The 13,999-nt window shown below is 36.3% G+C and overlaps 1 protein-coding gene across 5 annotated transcripts in view; it reads right to left on the bottom strand.

Moving 5' to 3' along the window:
• The window catches only part of LOC129765200 (MOB kinase activator-like 2), a 409,346-nt gene that overhangs the window by 204,039 nt on the left and 191,308 nt on the right, over positions 1-13,999 (bottom strand). Inside the window, exon 2 of one of the 5 annotated variants that reach the window (XM_055765223.1) lies at positions 9,656-10,718. The exons of the other annotated variants lie outside the window; for them this stretch is intronic. Coding sequence (XP_055621198.1) covers positions 9,656-9,837 — 182 coding nt within the window. The 5' untranslated portion in view covers positions 9,838-10,718. The remainder of the gene's footprint in view (positions 1-9,655; positions 10,719-13,999) is intronic. 5 annotated transcript variants of the gene reach the window in all.

Below are 13,999 nucleotides of genomic sequence, written 5' to 3'. Positions count from 1 at the left end.
TCAAAGGTTCGACAAATATTCAATAAAGATTCAACAAAGGTTTAACAAAGATTCATGAAAGATTCAAATAATTCTAAAGATTCAAAAGATTCAAAAAATTCAAATGATTTAATAGGGGACCCCTCATAAAAAATAGATAAATTGAGATGTCACAAAACGGCTCATGTCATTCATCTTTACATGCTGATAAAAATTTTCAGTCAAATCGGTCGAGTAGATCCGGAGTTATCGATACCACAAGCTGAAAACAACGGTTTCGAGAAAAACGCGTTTCAATTCATACAGCAATACTATATCTTTTTAGGTGACCTCATACTTTTGGGTGTAACTTTCCAACGAAATCAAATATAGAAAAATCTTGTTTGGACAACATTTCTGAGGGCTTCCCGATAATGCAGGAATTAAAAAAATCGATTTTTTCGACCTTTCAGACCGGGGTCCCCCCTCCAAAGATTCAAAGATTCAAAGAATCAAAGATTCAAAGATTTAAAGATTCAAAGATTCAAAGATTCAAAGATTCAAAGATTCAAAGATTCAAAGATTCAAAGATTCAAAGATTCAAAGATTCAAAGATTCAAAGATTCAAAGATTCAAAGATTCAAAGATTCAAAGATTCAAAGATTCAAAGATTCAAAGATTCAAAGATTCAAAGATTCAAAGATTCAAAGATTCAAAGATTCAAAGATTCAAAGATTCAAAGATTCAAAGATTCAAAGATTCAAAGATTCAAAGATTCAAAGATTCAAAGATTCAAAGATTCAAAGATTCAAAGATTCAAAGATTCAAAGATTCAAAGATTAAAATATTAAAAGATTCAAAGATTCAAAGATTCATAGATTCAAAGATTCAAAGATTCAAAGATTCAAAGATTCAAAGATTCAAAGATTCAAAGATTCAAAGATTCAATGATTCAAAGATTCAAAGATTCAAAGATTCAAAGATTCAAAGATTCAAAGATTCAAAGATTCAAAGATTCAAAGATTCAAAGATTCAAAGATTCAAAGATTCAAAGATTCAAAGATTCAAAGATTCAAAGATTCAAAGATTCAAAGATTCAAAGATTCAAAGATTCAAAGATTCAAAGATTCAAAGATTCAAAGATTCAAAGATTCAAAGATTCAAAGATTCAAAGATTCAAAGATTCAAAGATTCAAAGATTCAAAGATTCAAAGATTCAAAGATTCAAAGATTCAAAGATTCAAAGATTCAAAGATTCAAAGATTCAAAGATTCAAAGATTCAAAGATTCAAAGATTCAAAGATTCAAAGATTCAAAGGTTCAAAGGTTCAAAGATTCAAATATTCAAAGATTTAAGGATTCAAAGATTCAAAAATTTAAAGATTCAAAGATTCAAAGATTTAAAAACTCAAAGAAAAAAAAAAGATTCGAAGATTTAAAGATTCGAAGATTTAAAGATTCAAAGATTTAAAAACTCAAAGAAAAAAAAAAGATTCAAAGATTTAAAAACTCAAAAAACTCAAAAAAAAGATTCAAAGATTCAAGGATTCAAAGCTTCAAAGTTCAAAAGATTCAAATTCATAAGATTCGATAGATTCAAAAGATTAAAAAAAATTTAAAAGATCCAAAATATTCCAAAGAATTCCAAATATTCTAAATATTCAAATAGTCAAATAGTTATAGACTCACACGATTTAAAAGATTTAAATATTCAAAGAAATCAAAACATTTAAAAAAAACAATAAATTCAAAAAAAAATCAATAGATTCAAATGATTAAAAGTTTCTAATTATAACTATTTACGATTTCTTTTACCCTAAAGCTTCTACATTTCATTTAACTTTTTTCTCCTAAATCATCGTCTGTCAGCAGCAGAGATTTCTTTCGAAATGAAATCGATCGATTCGACAGAATCTACCGACATTTTTCCACTGCATGTTGGTGGTTAAATAATTCAAGGCAACGTTGTTTTCCTCCAGCTGTCAATAATTCAAATGGAAGCAAATGCAAATGAACAACTGCTTCGTGAGTAGAATTTTCTTTGCTGCGCTCAGCAGCGAAAGGTGAAAGATTCGTTTGGGATTGCCATAATTACCGAAGTACAGTATGGCGTTATTTATGATTATTTCGATTCCTCTGCTGCCAGCTGGTTGGCAATGAATGTGAACGTGTTGTACACATTCCATTCCATTCGCAGGATTGGTTCTAACGTGAACATGAACCCCATCTGACCGAGTGATGTTCCGGAGGAAAAGAACGGATGGGGGAGTGCACAAGGCGGAAGAACTATAATAAGAACGTTTACCTCTCTTCCGAACGAACAGAGATGGGGTGGCATAAAAATTGCTCCACTGACGTGGGAACTCAAGAAGAGGATGGAATTCTCATCATAAAATCTATATCGTTATAAAATCAAGGCAGCTGAAGATCGAGCGAAGGAGATAATTAAAGCCGTTCAATGAACTCCCCTCTCTCATTCCAGAGATCGGTCGCACGTAGCGATTGGTCTAGACTGAAACTGCATAGCTGTAGATCAGATTCGTGAAGCTACTCCGCGCGGAATGCGTATCAATAAAAATAAACCACTCCAATTAGCGCCGAAATTGGAACAGCGCAGAATTGGAATTCGGATTGAAATTTCCAAGAACCATAATTCATTTGCATTGTATAATTGATTTCCGAATCAAATTGTCAAAAATCGCGGGAAAGGGGAGAAGAGTCGCAATGCGGCTCGGTCCTCCCAGAATAGCTAGGAACCGTTGTAATTAAGAATAATACCAGAAAAAGCCGATTGTCCTTGGCAGCGGCATCCTCTCTCCACACAAATTTGGGGACATGGCATGGAGGAAAGTTATACAATCGCTCTTTTTCCACCTCTCCTGTGTAGCCTTGGCGGAGAGAAAGCCAAGAAAATCCAACACAACAACCAACATTGCCCGTTGGAAGAGTGTGTTTCGGGTGAAGGACGAGGATGTCCTTGGCAGTGTGTAATCGGTAGAGTCCGATCTTTAGCGAAGGGAAATCCCTCGAGAAGGTCAATCATCATATTATTTTAATGACGCAAACGAAGGCAAATAAGAACGGTTCTGTTTTTATTTTTCTCGGATCAGAGGAAACTTTTATCGAAGTTGAAAAATTAATTGAAATTTATACATTGTCTTAAGTTGGATTTAATGTTATTCTAGATTCAAAGCTTCGTTTGGAAAAAAAACAGAAAAAAAGTTTTTTTTAGATCATTCCTACACAGAATCGGCGTTTCGATTTTTATCAGTTTTGCCAGTTTCGACTTTAATTCTTGCTGATACCATTCCATGGAGGCATTCTCAAAATTACGAATTGTATCTTGAAAAAATTACAATTTGATAACTTCTGTCTGAACAGTAAACCTTGTACAAATTATTATCAACTATAGTGAAAAAATATATTTCTCTTTAACTGTTAAGGATGAAAACATTTTCTTGGAGCGATCGATTTTAAGTTTTTTAATTCGTTCCTCCAATATGATGTAATCTTACGTCAAAGAATTTTACCATTTCATGTCTAGCCGAAATGTTGTTTTCGACTAAACCATTGGATATTCTATGGGATACACACTAAATGAATGAATGAATATTACCCAAATTTAAAATTAAAACATCAATTTTTGCCTCGTAACATCTGATTTTTTTTCAATTTCTGTAATAAAAATTATTTACCTAATCCTCTAAATTATGCCGGGCTTAAAAAGTTGTTCTTTAAAATTTGACATAACGGATTCCACGCAGATTTCTGCACAAGAAACTATACAAAAGCTGTTGCCCTAACAACGAAGAAGCTTTGAAGCGCTGTTAAATGTATATCTTGAAATGTTCATCTAAATATCTTTCATTTGCTGTACAGAAATGTAAAAAGTTACAGGAAGGTTGTATTCGAGAACACGACTGAATAGGTAGAATTGCTTTAGGTTATTTATTGCATATTGATTTTGAATATGTTCGAATAATTTGATTGCCTTGATAAGGGCCGTTTAGTTTGATTGTTCACCAGTGGTACAATTGTTGCGATGATGACACCTTGCGAAATGGACAAGAGCAACCGAGAGCTTGCGTTATCTAGTTAACATATGGTCAGCGATGATGATGTTTTGAATTATAGATACTTGAAAAAGCAAATTTTTGGAAAACTTCAACTAGAGGCGAATGAACTCTCTGAGGAGCCTCCAGCAACAATCTGAACGCCTTCAGAAACATGTATTATGAGTGAGGAAAATCAACAGAAAAGCAATCACATACACATATTTCATTGCGCAAGGCAGTATTCGTATTGAATGAGCAACTGGGAGAGCAGAGATTGTTTGCACCAGTCGACCGCGTTTCGTTTTGAAAATTTTGGATATTTTTCAGTTGTTCGATTGTTTGCTTAATCAATTTTCATCATTATAATAGATTGTTATGGAGCGCCAAAATAAATTGATACAAAAATCTCATATATCTATCTGGAAATGACTGAGCAATAAGCGTTCAAATTTGGCCAATTTTCGCAATGCGACCAATTGTTCGTTTTTCATGATGCACCCCAATATGTTCCCGAAAAAAGCAGTGAAGCGATTCAAGAACTAAAGTTGTAGGACACAACCACCGTTGACGTTGGACTACGAAATTATTTTATTCGATTCGTTGGTTTTCCCTTTGGATATATTTTTTTAGAATGAATCGTAATTTATGAAATATCTCCTCAGTGGAAAGTTTTGGTGGCTTTGGTGGTTTACGTGGATTTAAAGAGTCATTCATTTCTGGCATGAGAATGATACGTCGAGCACGAGAATAATGAGCATGTATCACAAATTATAATACATAGTTATAATAGCTATCGTGGTGGTATTTTTCCAGTTGACATACACACGGTCACCACGATTATGTTTGTTCCACCACCACCATCATTCCACATTTCTAATAAACGAAACATTAAACCAGCCTGGAAATAACCATTTCAATCTACCATTTGTCAACATGCTAAAGCAACAAGAATGTGTGCATATGATGCAAAGATACACAAGCGCTCTCCTCCAGACAGCATAACAAACGACGCTTGGATTTGAGGTTGCGGACAACTTCACGCCGCAATTTTATGTTGATTTGCTATTAGATATTGGTTGACATTTTCAATTATTTAATAGCTTGTTCCAACAAAGTCAGCACTTTCATGCATCTCTGTCATCTTTGTCAATCATTCATTTGTTGCTGCATTCTCGTTTTCTGAATTTTTATATTCTCTATAATACTTTTTAGTTAATGTTGTTCTACAATGGAAAGTTATCCAGTCTGATAGCAGGTGGTTATTTGATGATATTTGTTGAATTTTCGACCCACAAAATCATGATAGTTTTGTAAGATAATGCGTTATCTTGGTGGTCAATCTAGGAATTTTCTTTTACCGAAACTGCCCTTTTATGATGATGTTGCTCTTCAGATCAAACGTAGATCTGCAAATATGATTTATTCACTAACTGGTAACATCTCCAAGTGTATACCAGCGTAAAGAAGAAATTACATTGGATTTTGATCGAATTTGACGTGATTTGTTACGGACCCAGCTCAGATATCACTTCCCTTTTAAGATTGAGGGCCCTTTCACTAATAAGTTATTTCAAAAAGTTCAATGTTTTCTGAAGTAATATCCGTAATAAAAAAAGCAAATTTATTTTTGACGTGGGACTACGTCCAACCGAAATATATATGGGGGGAGGGGGTGGTGAAATGAAAACCTAAACACAGAATGGAAAAAGGAAAAAATGAAAGATTTCGAATGCTTATAACTCAAACATTTCTAAATAGATCGGAAGGATGTTTGCATCAATTGATAGGAAATATTTCTACGCATCCATCACAATGAATGAAATGTTATTTTTTATGAGATAAACAATTGAATAACTGTGAAATGTTAAGCGTTATCTAAACGCCCTAACTGCCACATTTTGATTGGCCCGATTCAAGGTTTCCCCAACAACACAAACTCCAAAATCAATGTGCCTGGAGGAATCCGCTTTGCAAATACATGCAATTCGGTGGTATTTTTTTTTCACACCGAAATATGTTTCCAAAACACGGACTTCAAAACCAAGGTGCCTAGGGAAATCGGCATTGCAAATACATACAAGTCAGGGGTATTTTTGTTCCCATCGAAATGTGTTTCCCTAAGATGGGTTTCAAACCAAAGCTGCCTGGCGGAATTCGCAAAGTAAATATGTTGAATTCAATCGAATTTGAAAATTGTTTCATTCAATCAATAATTTCATCAATACATACAAATGCTACTAAGCCAACGGAAGTCCAACGTCAACCTTGCGGTTATATCATAGATGTAACCCACCCATTTTTCCGTCGAGAAAGTTCTTGTGTGAATTTAGAAATGTTCATTGGTGACTTTTTGCGACCGATTGTTCGATTTTCGCGAATTTGTACATTGTTTCTGGGTTAAAAGTGGCACCAAAGTTCAGCGAATTTGAAATCGAATGTGAATAAGGTATTTTAAAAAGGTGAGAGCTATTTCGCTCGATTGGAAACTGGAGGTGAATATTGGTTGTTATGGCTATTTAGACAAGTAGAGGAAAGGTACAGATTTTCTCATTTCTTTAGGTACAGATTACACAATTTTGACAAAAAGTTCAGATAGATTTTTTGAGTGTAAAATTAATAACACTGTTTTGTTTGATTCTATTATTTGAAATAACCAGAGCAAGACCCTTGGCATGGATGAAAGATGAACGGAGCGTGTCTGAGAAAATCATTATTATAGAAAACAGGCATATGCAGGATTGGAGGACAAAAATTGAATGCTAAACACAAATAATTCGCTTGTATTCCAGACACTGCAATGTTTTAAATTCTTACACCCTTGGTAGCCTTTACATCCGAGCGATTTTTTTCTGAGCATAAAACTGGATTCGTAGCTTCGGCACCGTCTCAGAAACGACATGATGAACCCAATCGTAAGATCTAACCATTTGATTAAATAGCGGGGGTAATTCGTATTTTTTATTAACCGATATCATGTAGTTTAAGTTTATCAACAGTATGTATAAGCATCACTGAACAGATGAATATTTTAGACTTGAAAGTTATGTTTTCATGCTAACAATAGAATAATACATATTACTATGCAACAATTATTTTCAGTGGCACAGATTTTGGTACAGTTTTTCGAAAGAACATTGCTTACATGATCAATAAGTTCAGTGTGTCAGTGTCGCTCTAGACAGCGAACAATCAACAGTACATGTTAATACTGATACTGGAAGTTAATTTAAAAATTTTATTGTAGTAATCGACCCGGGATGCTTCGAGAATGATTTGCGCCGCTCAGTGCAACCATTTGGTTCGCTTACTTTACATCTTCGATGTATAGAAATATGAAAAAGCAATCATTTCTCGACTGATGGCAAAGATGTTGGCATCTATTAAATTAAAAATAATTCTACGCACCCAAAGAAAGTTACCGTTCTGAATCATATTTCGGACACTTTGTTCTAATATCTTGAAATGCTTGATGCACTGATGATATAACTATAAAATTAATATCACAATTGCTTCTTTAGAGTAATCTCTTGGTTTCACTATCATTTCACATGAGAACTACATTTGAATTATAACATAATCGGTAGAAATCTTACAACACTACTCATTATCGTTTGTGTTTGACGTTTCCTTAGCGTGAGCACGTAGACCCGTTCATAAATATTTAAATTTCTCCCGTGTTCCATCAGTTCTCATCATCGTTAACAGTTTACTGGTAAGTGTTTCGCCGTTGACTATAAAATATAATCAAGTTTAATGTAATTTTCGTCCAAAAAATTACAAAATAAAGTGTCCGAAATTTGAATTGAATCTGTCCGAAATTTGATTTAGTGTCCGAAGTTTGATTCTTATTCACTTCATTTGAAAAGCATTTTATTCGATATTTTTTTTAGGTTTTCAATCAAATAGGTACCAAAGTAGAAAGCTTAACAGCATATTGATCTATTTTTTTCAAAATATCAACCAAACCTGTGCATAAAGTTTAGATCTTTTTTTTGCATCATATGCTTTAAGCGTCCGAAATATGATTCAGAACGGTATATACATTTAGAAACAAACTAATAAATAATTAAAAAAGAAGGTATTTCGGATTTCACACACGGATAACTCAGCTTTTTCACGTCGTTTACTCATCCTGTTAAATGAGCTTCAGTTTAAACAAAAGAAATCTTCAATTCAAGACACACATCAGAGACACCAAATCATCCCTGGCGATTGAACGTTTAAGTACAGAGCCTCAGGTCATTCTCCGGGTAGATTACTTCACGCTAGAGATGGGCGAACGCTCATTTGAGTCAGTTCATCAGAACGAGCGCACGATCCACGACTCTTTACAAATGAACCACGGTTCAAAAAAGAGCATCGGTTCAAAAGCGCCTCGGTTCAAAAAAGAGCCGCGGTTCAAGAATGAAAACGTGACGTAGTAGCACTGTGAAAAACGCAAATCTGAAATGGTCACCGCCACAAAATGGCAATATATATTTTTCAAAAACCACATCAATATGGGTATCAAATGAACTTGGCTAGTATTGACTAATAGAACGTGACGTAGTAGCACTGTGAAGAATGCAAATCCAAAATGGCCGCCACCACAAAATGGTGATGTATATTTTTTTTCAAAACCACATCAATATGGGTATCAAATGAAAGGTCTTGACCAGTAGAACACAGTTATTTGTGAAAAATGCAAACCCGTAATGGCTGCCGCCACGAAATAGCAATATATATTTTTTTAACGAAAAGCTCAATGTCTGAGACCGACACGGGACTCAACGTGTTAAGTTTCATTGTGATTAAACATAATAGTATTACAGATAATGTACTAAAAGCTAAAAAATAATTAAGCAAGTAGCAGTTAGCAGTCAGATGAAGTGCGGTCATCTGTGTGGGAGTAGTTTGATGCATTGGTTGGTAAACTTCAAGCCTTGCATGATCCAAAAGCTGCTGCAGTAGTTGAGTTGGACAAATATCGGAACCACATTTGCAAGGATTAAGCGAGCCTTTGCTTTGGAGAAAAGAAAGAAACTCTGTCCATCCTCGGCTCTACGAAATCGTTCTGAAAAGACTATATTCCAGCGCCTTCAGTGCCATGTGAGCGAATTTTCTCGTATGCAGAACAAGTTCGCAGTGAAAGACGGAATATTCATTCATCAGGTAACATCGAAAAAATCATGATTATAAACAAAAATATGATGAAAATTTATTAGAAAAAATCTAGAAAAAGTAATATTTTTGTTATTCTATGCACTAACTGATGTTTTAAACTTTATCCGAATAAATCGCTTTTTGAAAAGAGTCATCGAGCCGCTCAAATGAACCGGCTCGTTTCAATGAACGAGCGGCTCTGAGCCGCTCACTGGAATGAACCGTTTTGCCAATCTCTACTTCACGCACAAATCACATTACCCTTTGAAAAATTCGAACAGACGAAAATAAAACGATATATTTAAATTGATAACCCTTGGTGTAGTGCTACGTTTCTCCAGTTATGTCCCCGACATTACCCTTCTTTTTTCATATTTCTTCCTATAATATTCAGGTAAATGTTGAGATTAGAAAAATTTATACTTTTGGAGGAAAAATAGAACTCGGGTGAACAGATTCCTGTATCAAATGTTGTAACATTTCAATGCGATGATACTTACGCTACTAATCCTCCCAGGAAGGCAACGGGTCCTCCTCCGATGAGTCGAATCTTCCGGTGGCAGGAATCGAACAGGGATGTTCGCGCGTGGGGTGGTGACGATGCGTGTGTGTGCAAGCTCATAACACCCCCACCCGCTCCCGTCGGGCCATGCCCTATTATGTGGGCTGGTGAACGTAGCATTGCAGATGCTGCAGCCAATAATACGGCACTCACTTGCTCTCTCTCTCTCTCTCTCTCTTTCTCTCTGTTATTCGGAACACTTTTCCGTTTCACTCCACACTGAACGAAGAATCCCAAAAAGGGAAATAAAAATTTTACACGTCAAATATTAAAAAAAAATCAAACACAATTCAAATTTCACACCACTTCCTTCTACTTTTTCGTCTGCATCTCGTGCCGCTCATTAGCAAATCAAATTCAATACTTGAGACGGTTTTTTGCGCCGAGAAACCAAACCAAAGTGCATACCGACAGCGAAAAAGAGCAACGCGTATCGTTTAGCATAAAATTGCTATGGTTTTTTTTTGCGCCACACAACGATGCAGTAGTTTCCCTTTCCGTGGACCTACTTCTTAATCAATTTGAACTATTTATTGCCACTTCTTTCGCTATTCTAGCAACAAAAAAAAAACGCTCACTAAAACGATCAACCAGTGAGAATAAAAATCGGATTACACAGGAAAAAAACGCGAACACTAAACTCCCCGCCTGAACCAGCTGAATTATCTCATCATTATTCACTTTCGGGGCGCGGGTCGTCGTCGATTTGCTTTCATCTCCTCCGTCAAGAAAAACTCTGCTGGATCATGGCTTGGCGATGTGATGCTGCTGCTGACGTCGTGACCAAACCTTTCAAAGCGCGCTTGGTTTGCGTTTCTTCCTTCCTCTGTTCTGGAGTACAAAGTTTCCAACTCCCTTTTTTGGTTCTTCGCTTCGCGAAGTCAGCTGGAGCCACAGCCGATGAAAACAAATCCACAGAAACGGCGAAAACCCTTCGGGAGAAAAGCAATTCTCCAAACGGGAACAACGGCGGCGGCGGCGGTTGTATAAATATATTGCATCTAGAAATACACAAATTACCCCCCGGTTGGTTACATGTACCTCGTAGGTATATAAAAAAATATTTCTCCAACCCGACGACGACAACGACGACGAATTGACGGGTTTGAGCGATTAATAAATGATTTGCCGATACGATTGTTCCGATGCTGATGCTGTTTTGCTCTATTGCTATTGCTATTGCCATTACACTCTATTTTTCCCACCCATTGGAACGGACGGACGAAGCGGATTGAACGGTGATGTCATCGAGATATTGACTCGCGAGAGTGAGACTCGTAACACACCCACAAACCCACAAGGGAGATAGACAGGGAGCTCTATTTGGGAATGTGAAAACAATCCCGGCCGGAATGATTGAGGCAAAATAAACAGTATTCCCATATAAACAGAATATAGCTCATATTGCTTGGAGGGTGCGAGACAGTGAAATGAGCTCCCCAGTGGGAAATCTTTTATGCAAACAATATTTTCGCACATACTCAATCATTGACGCACTCATAGGCGAAAATGGGAAAATTAGTTTTGCGTTTTCAGAATAGAATAATAGCATACGCAAATATTCATATCGAATAGTGAAATATAAAAAAATTATCACACAGCTCTACTCGAAATATATATAATTCTCTAATACGCATTCGTTTTTTCAGAAACATTAAATAAATAGTTGATTGCTATATTTTTGCTGTATTTCTGTGTATATTTTTCTTAATGAATTCCCGGATTATTATGTAAAACGTAACTTCATGGAAACACTTCATTCAGATTGTGAAATTTTGACCAAATTAATAACCTTGACAAATTAGTATGTTGAAGAAAAGCAGCGAATTCATTCGCCACAACCCTCATATTTCTCGGATTTGTTTTTGCCCTTCATGTTATTGTAGGAATAAGAAATATGACAGTATCAAGCAATCCCACGGCCGCGGCCCTGACTCTCGCCGATTTTTTAATAATTTGTACATAAACATGGTTTATGGTGCACCCAAAATTGATTTTTAGCTCATGTTTTGTCGTCCCGATTTATGACATTAAATGAGACATAACATAACAGAAAATGTCATGACTCACAAATACTGGTTAGAATTTGTATAATATACATGGTACAGCAATATAAGATTAATACGAGCGAGCGAAACAAAAGACGAATAATCTTTCCGCATACTTTGCCACATACACGGCCCAGACCGAGATAGATATTGTTCTCCTTCATGCGCTCCTTTATTACTCTTAGAAAAAACTTCCGAACTTCATTTTATAATCAGGTGCAATATTATCACGTATTTGCTGAACAACTGCTCAAGCATCATTAGCCATGTGGATAGCGTGGTCGTGTAAAATAGCTTTGTATTCCAGCCAGCCTTGGTTCGATCCCCATTGACGTCGTATGGACTTTTTTTTGGCACAATTCCAACAATTTAAAAAAAACAGAAAGAGATGTCTGCACGCATACATACAAACCATTTTTAAGCTTTTAAAACAGCTCATTATTTGCGCATTTGACTCTCCAGCACACTAAATGGCATCATTTCTGCCAAAGATGACATGTTTACTGTCAACGCTACTTTGGGTGTACATTCATTGGCACCCTAATATATATTGGGTTGGGGAAAAAGAAATGTCGTATATTGTCAATATATGGCAACACTTAAACATATATTGTGTTGTACTTATCGCATCGGGTCATACTATACGGCTATTTAAAGACGACAATCTGTGCTACAAGTGTCGTTTTGACAGTGTTGTGATTGTCCTTTTCAGTCTCAAGTTATAGCGCGTCATAGATGGAGTCCACCAAGCAAGAAATTCGCCATATTTTACGTTTTTACTACCGGCGAGATAAAACTGTAACGTTCTGGTGTAGTGGCTGTCGAAGATACACCCCGTACTGGTAGGCCAATCGTCGTGGAAACCGATAAAACCGTTGAAATCATCCGAGTTGACCGGCATGGGAGCACTCGCTCGATTGGCCAGGAACTAGGTATAGACCATAAAACCGTTTGGATTTTTGCAGAAGATTGGATTCCAAAAAAAAAGCTGGATGTATGGGTGCCATACGAGTTCACGCAAAAAATTCTTTTAGACCGAATCAACGCCTGCGATGCACTGCTGAAACGGAACGAACTCGACCCATTTTTGAAGAAAATGGTGACTGGTGATGAAAAGTGGATCACGTACGACAACCTAAAGCGAAACAAGTCGTGGTCGAAGCGCGGTGAGCCGGCCCAAACCATCGCCAAGCCCGGATTGACAGCCAGGAAGGTTTTGCTGTATGTTTGGTTGCATTGGAAGGGAAACATCCACTATGAGCTGCTCAACTATGGCCAGACCCTCAACTTGGTTCTTTACTGTCAGCAGCTTGACCGTTTGAAGCAGGCGATTGATCAGAAGCGGCCAGAAATGATCATTAGGAATGGTGTTATTTTCCACCAGGACAACGCCCAGCCTCACACATCTTTGATGACCCGCCAGAAGCTACGGGAGCTCGGATGGGATGTCCTATTGCACCCACCGTATAGTTCGGACCTGGCTCCGAGTGATTATCATCTCTTCCGGTTCATGCAAAACGCTCTTGGTGATACTAAGTTGACTTCAAAAGAGGCTTGCAAAAACTGGCTGTCTGAGTTTTTTGCAAATAAAGAGGGGGGTTTTTTAAAAGGGGAATAATGAAGTTGCCTTCTAAATGGCAACAAGTTTGCGAACAAAACGGTGCATATTTGAGTTAAATTGGATAATTTAATGTATGTTAGATAAAGCGTCAAATTTTGATCAGAAATACGACATTTCTTTTTCCCCAACCCTAATATTAGTGTCGCGCCACACTGCTAAAATTCTGAAAAAAATCAAACAAATCTAGAAAAGGCGTAGAAACACATTTAAATACGAATAAGAGTAGTACTGAATCTCTGAATCATCCAAAAAAAAATCATTATTTCAAGATCCTTTTTAGTACTTCAATCATTGATGAACAATTTTTTTGAAATATTTATTGATACACAATGGTAAGACACACTTTCAATATTTTTCCTAAATTTTTATCTCGAAGCTATCAAGAATGGCGTGGAAATTTTTTTGAAAAGTACGTTTTTTTACCATAGATCCTATAATGAATCTCAAAGGTGTAAATAGAATAGTAAAAATTCCTTATGTACCCTATACAATATTTTCCATAGAACGGGTGATTTGGTTTGGGGAACTTTTTCTTCCTTACCCAGCCAGGCCCTTTGATGCACTGAAGAATTCATTCTTAAATTTCCGCACCCAAATTTCTGTTTCTAGTTTT

This window comes from Toxorhynchites rutilus, chromosome 2 (assembly GCF_029784135.1).
Source record: "Toxorhynchites rutilus septentrionalis strain SRP chromosome 2, ASM2978413v1, whole genome shotgun sequence".
Taxonomy (NCBI): Eukaryota; Metazoa; Arthropoda; class Insecta; order Diptera; family Culicidae; genus Toxorhynchites; species Toxorhynchites rutilus.
This window is presented reverse-complemented; position numbering and strand designations above follow the sequence as displayed.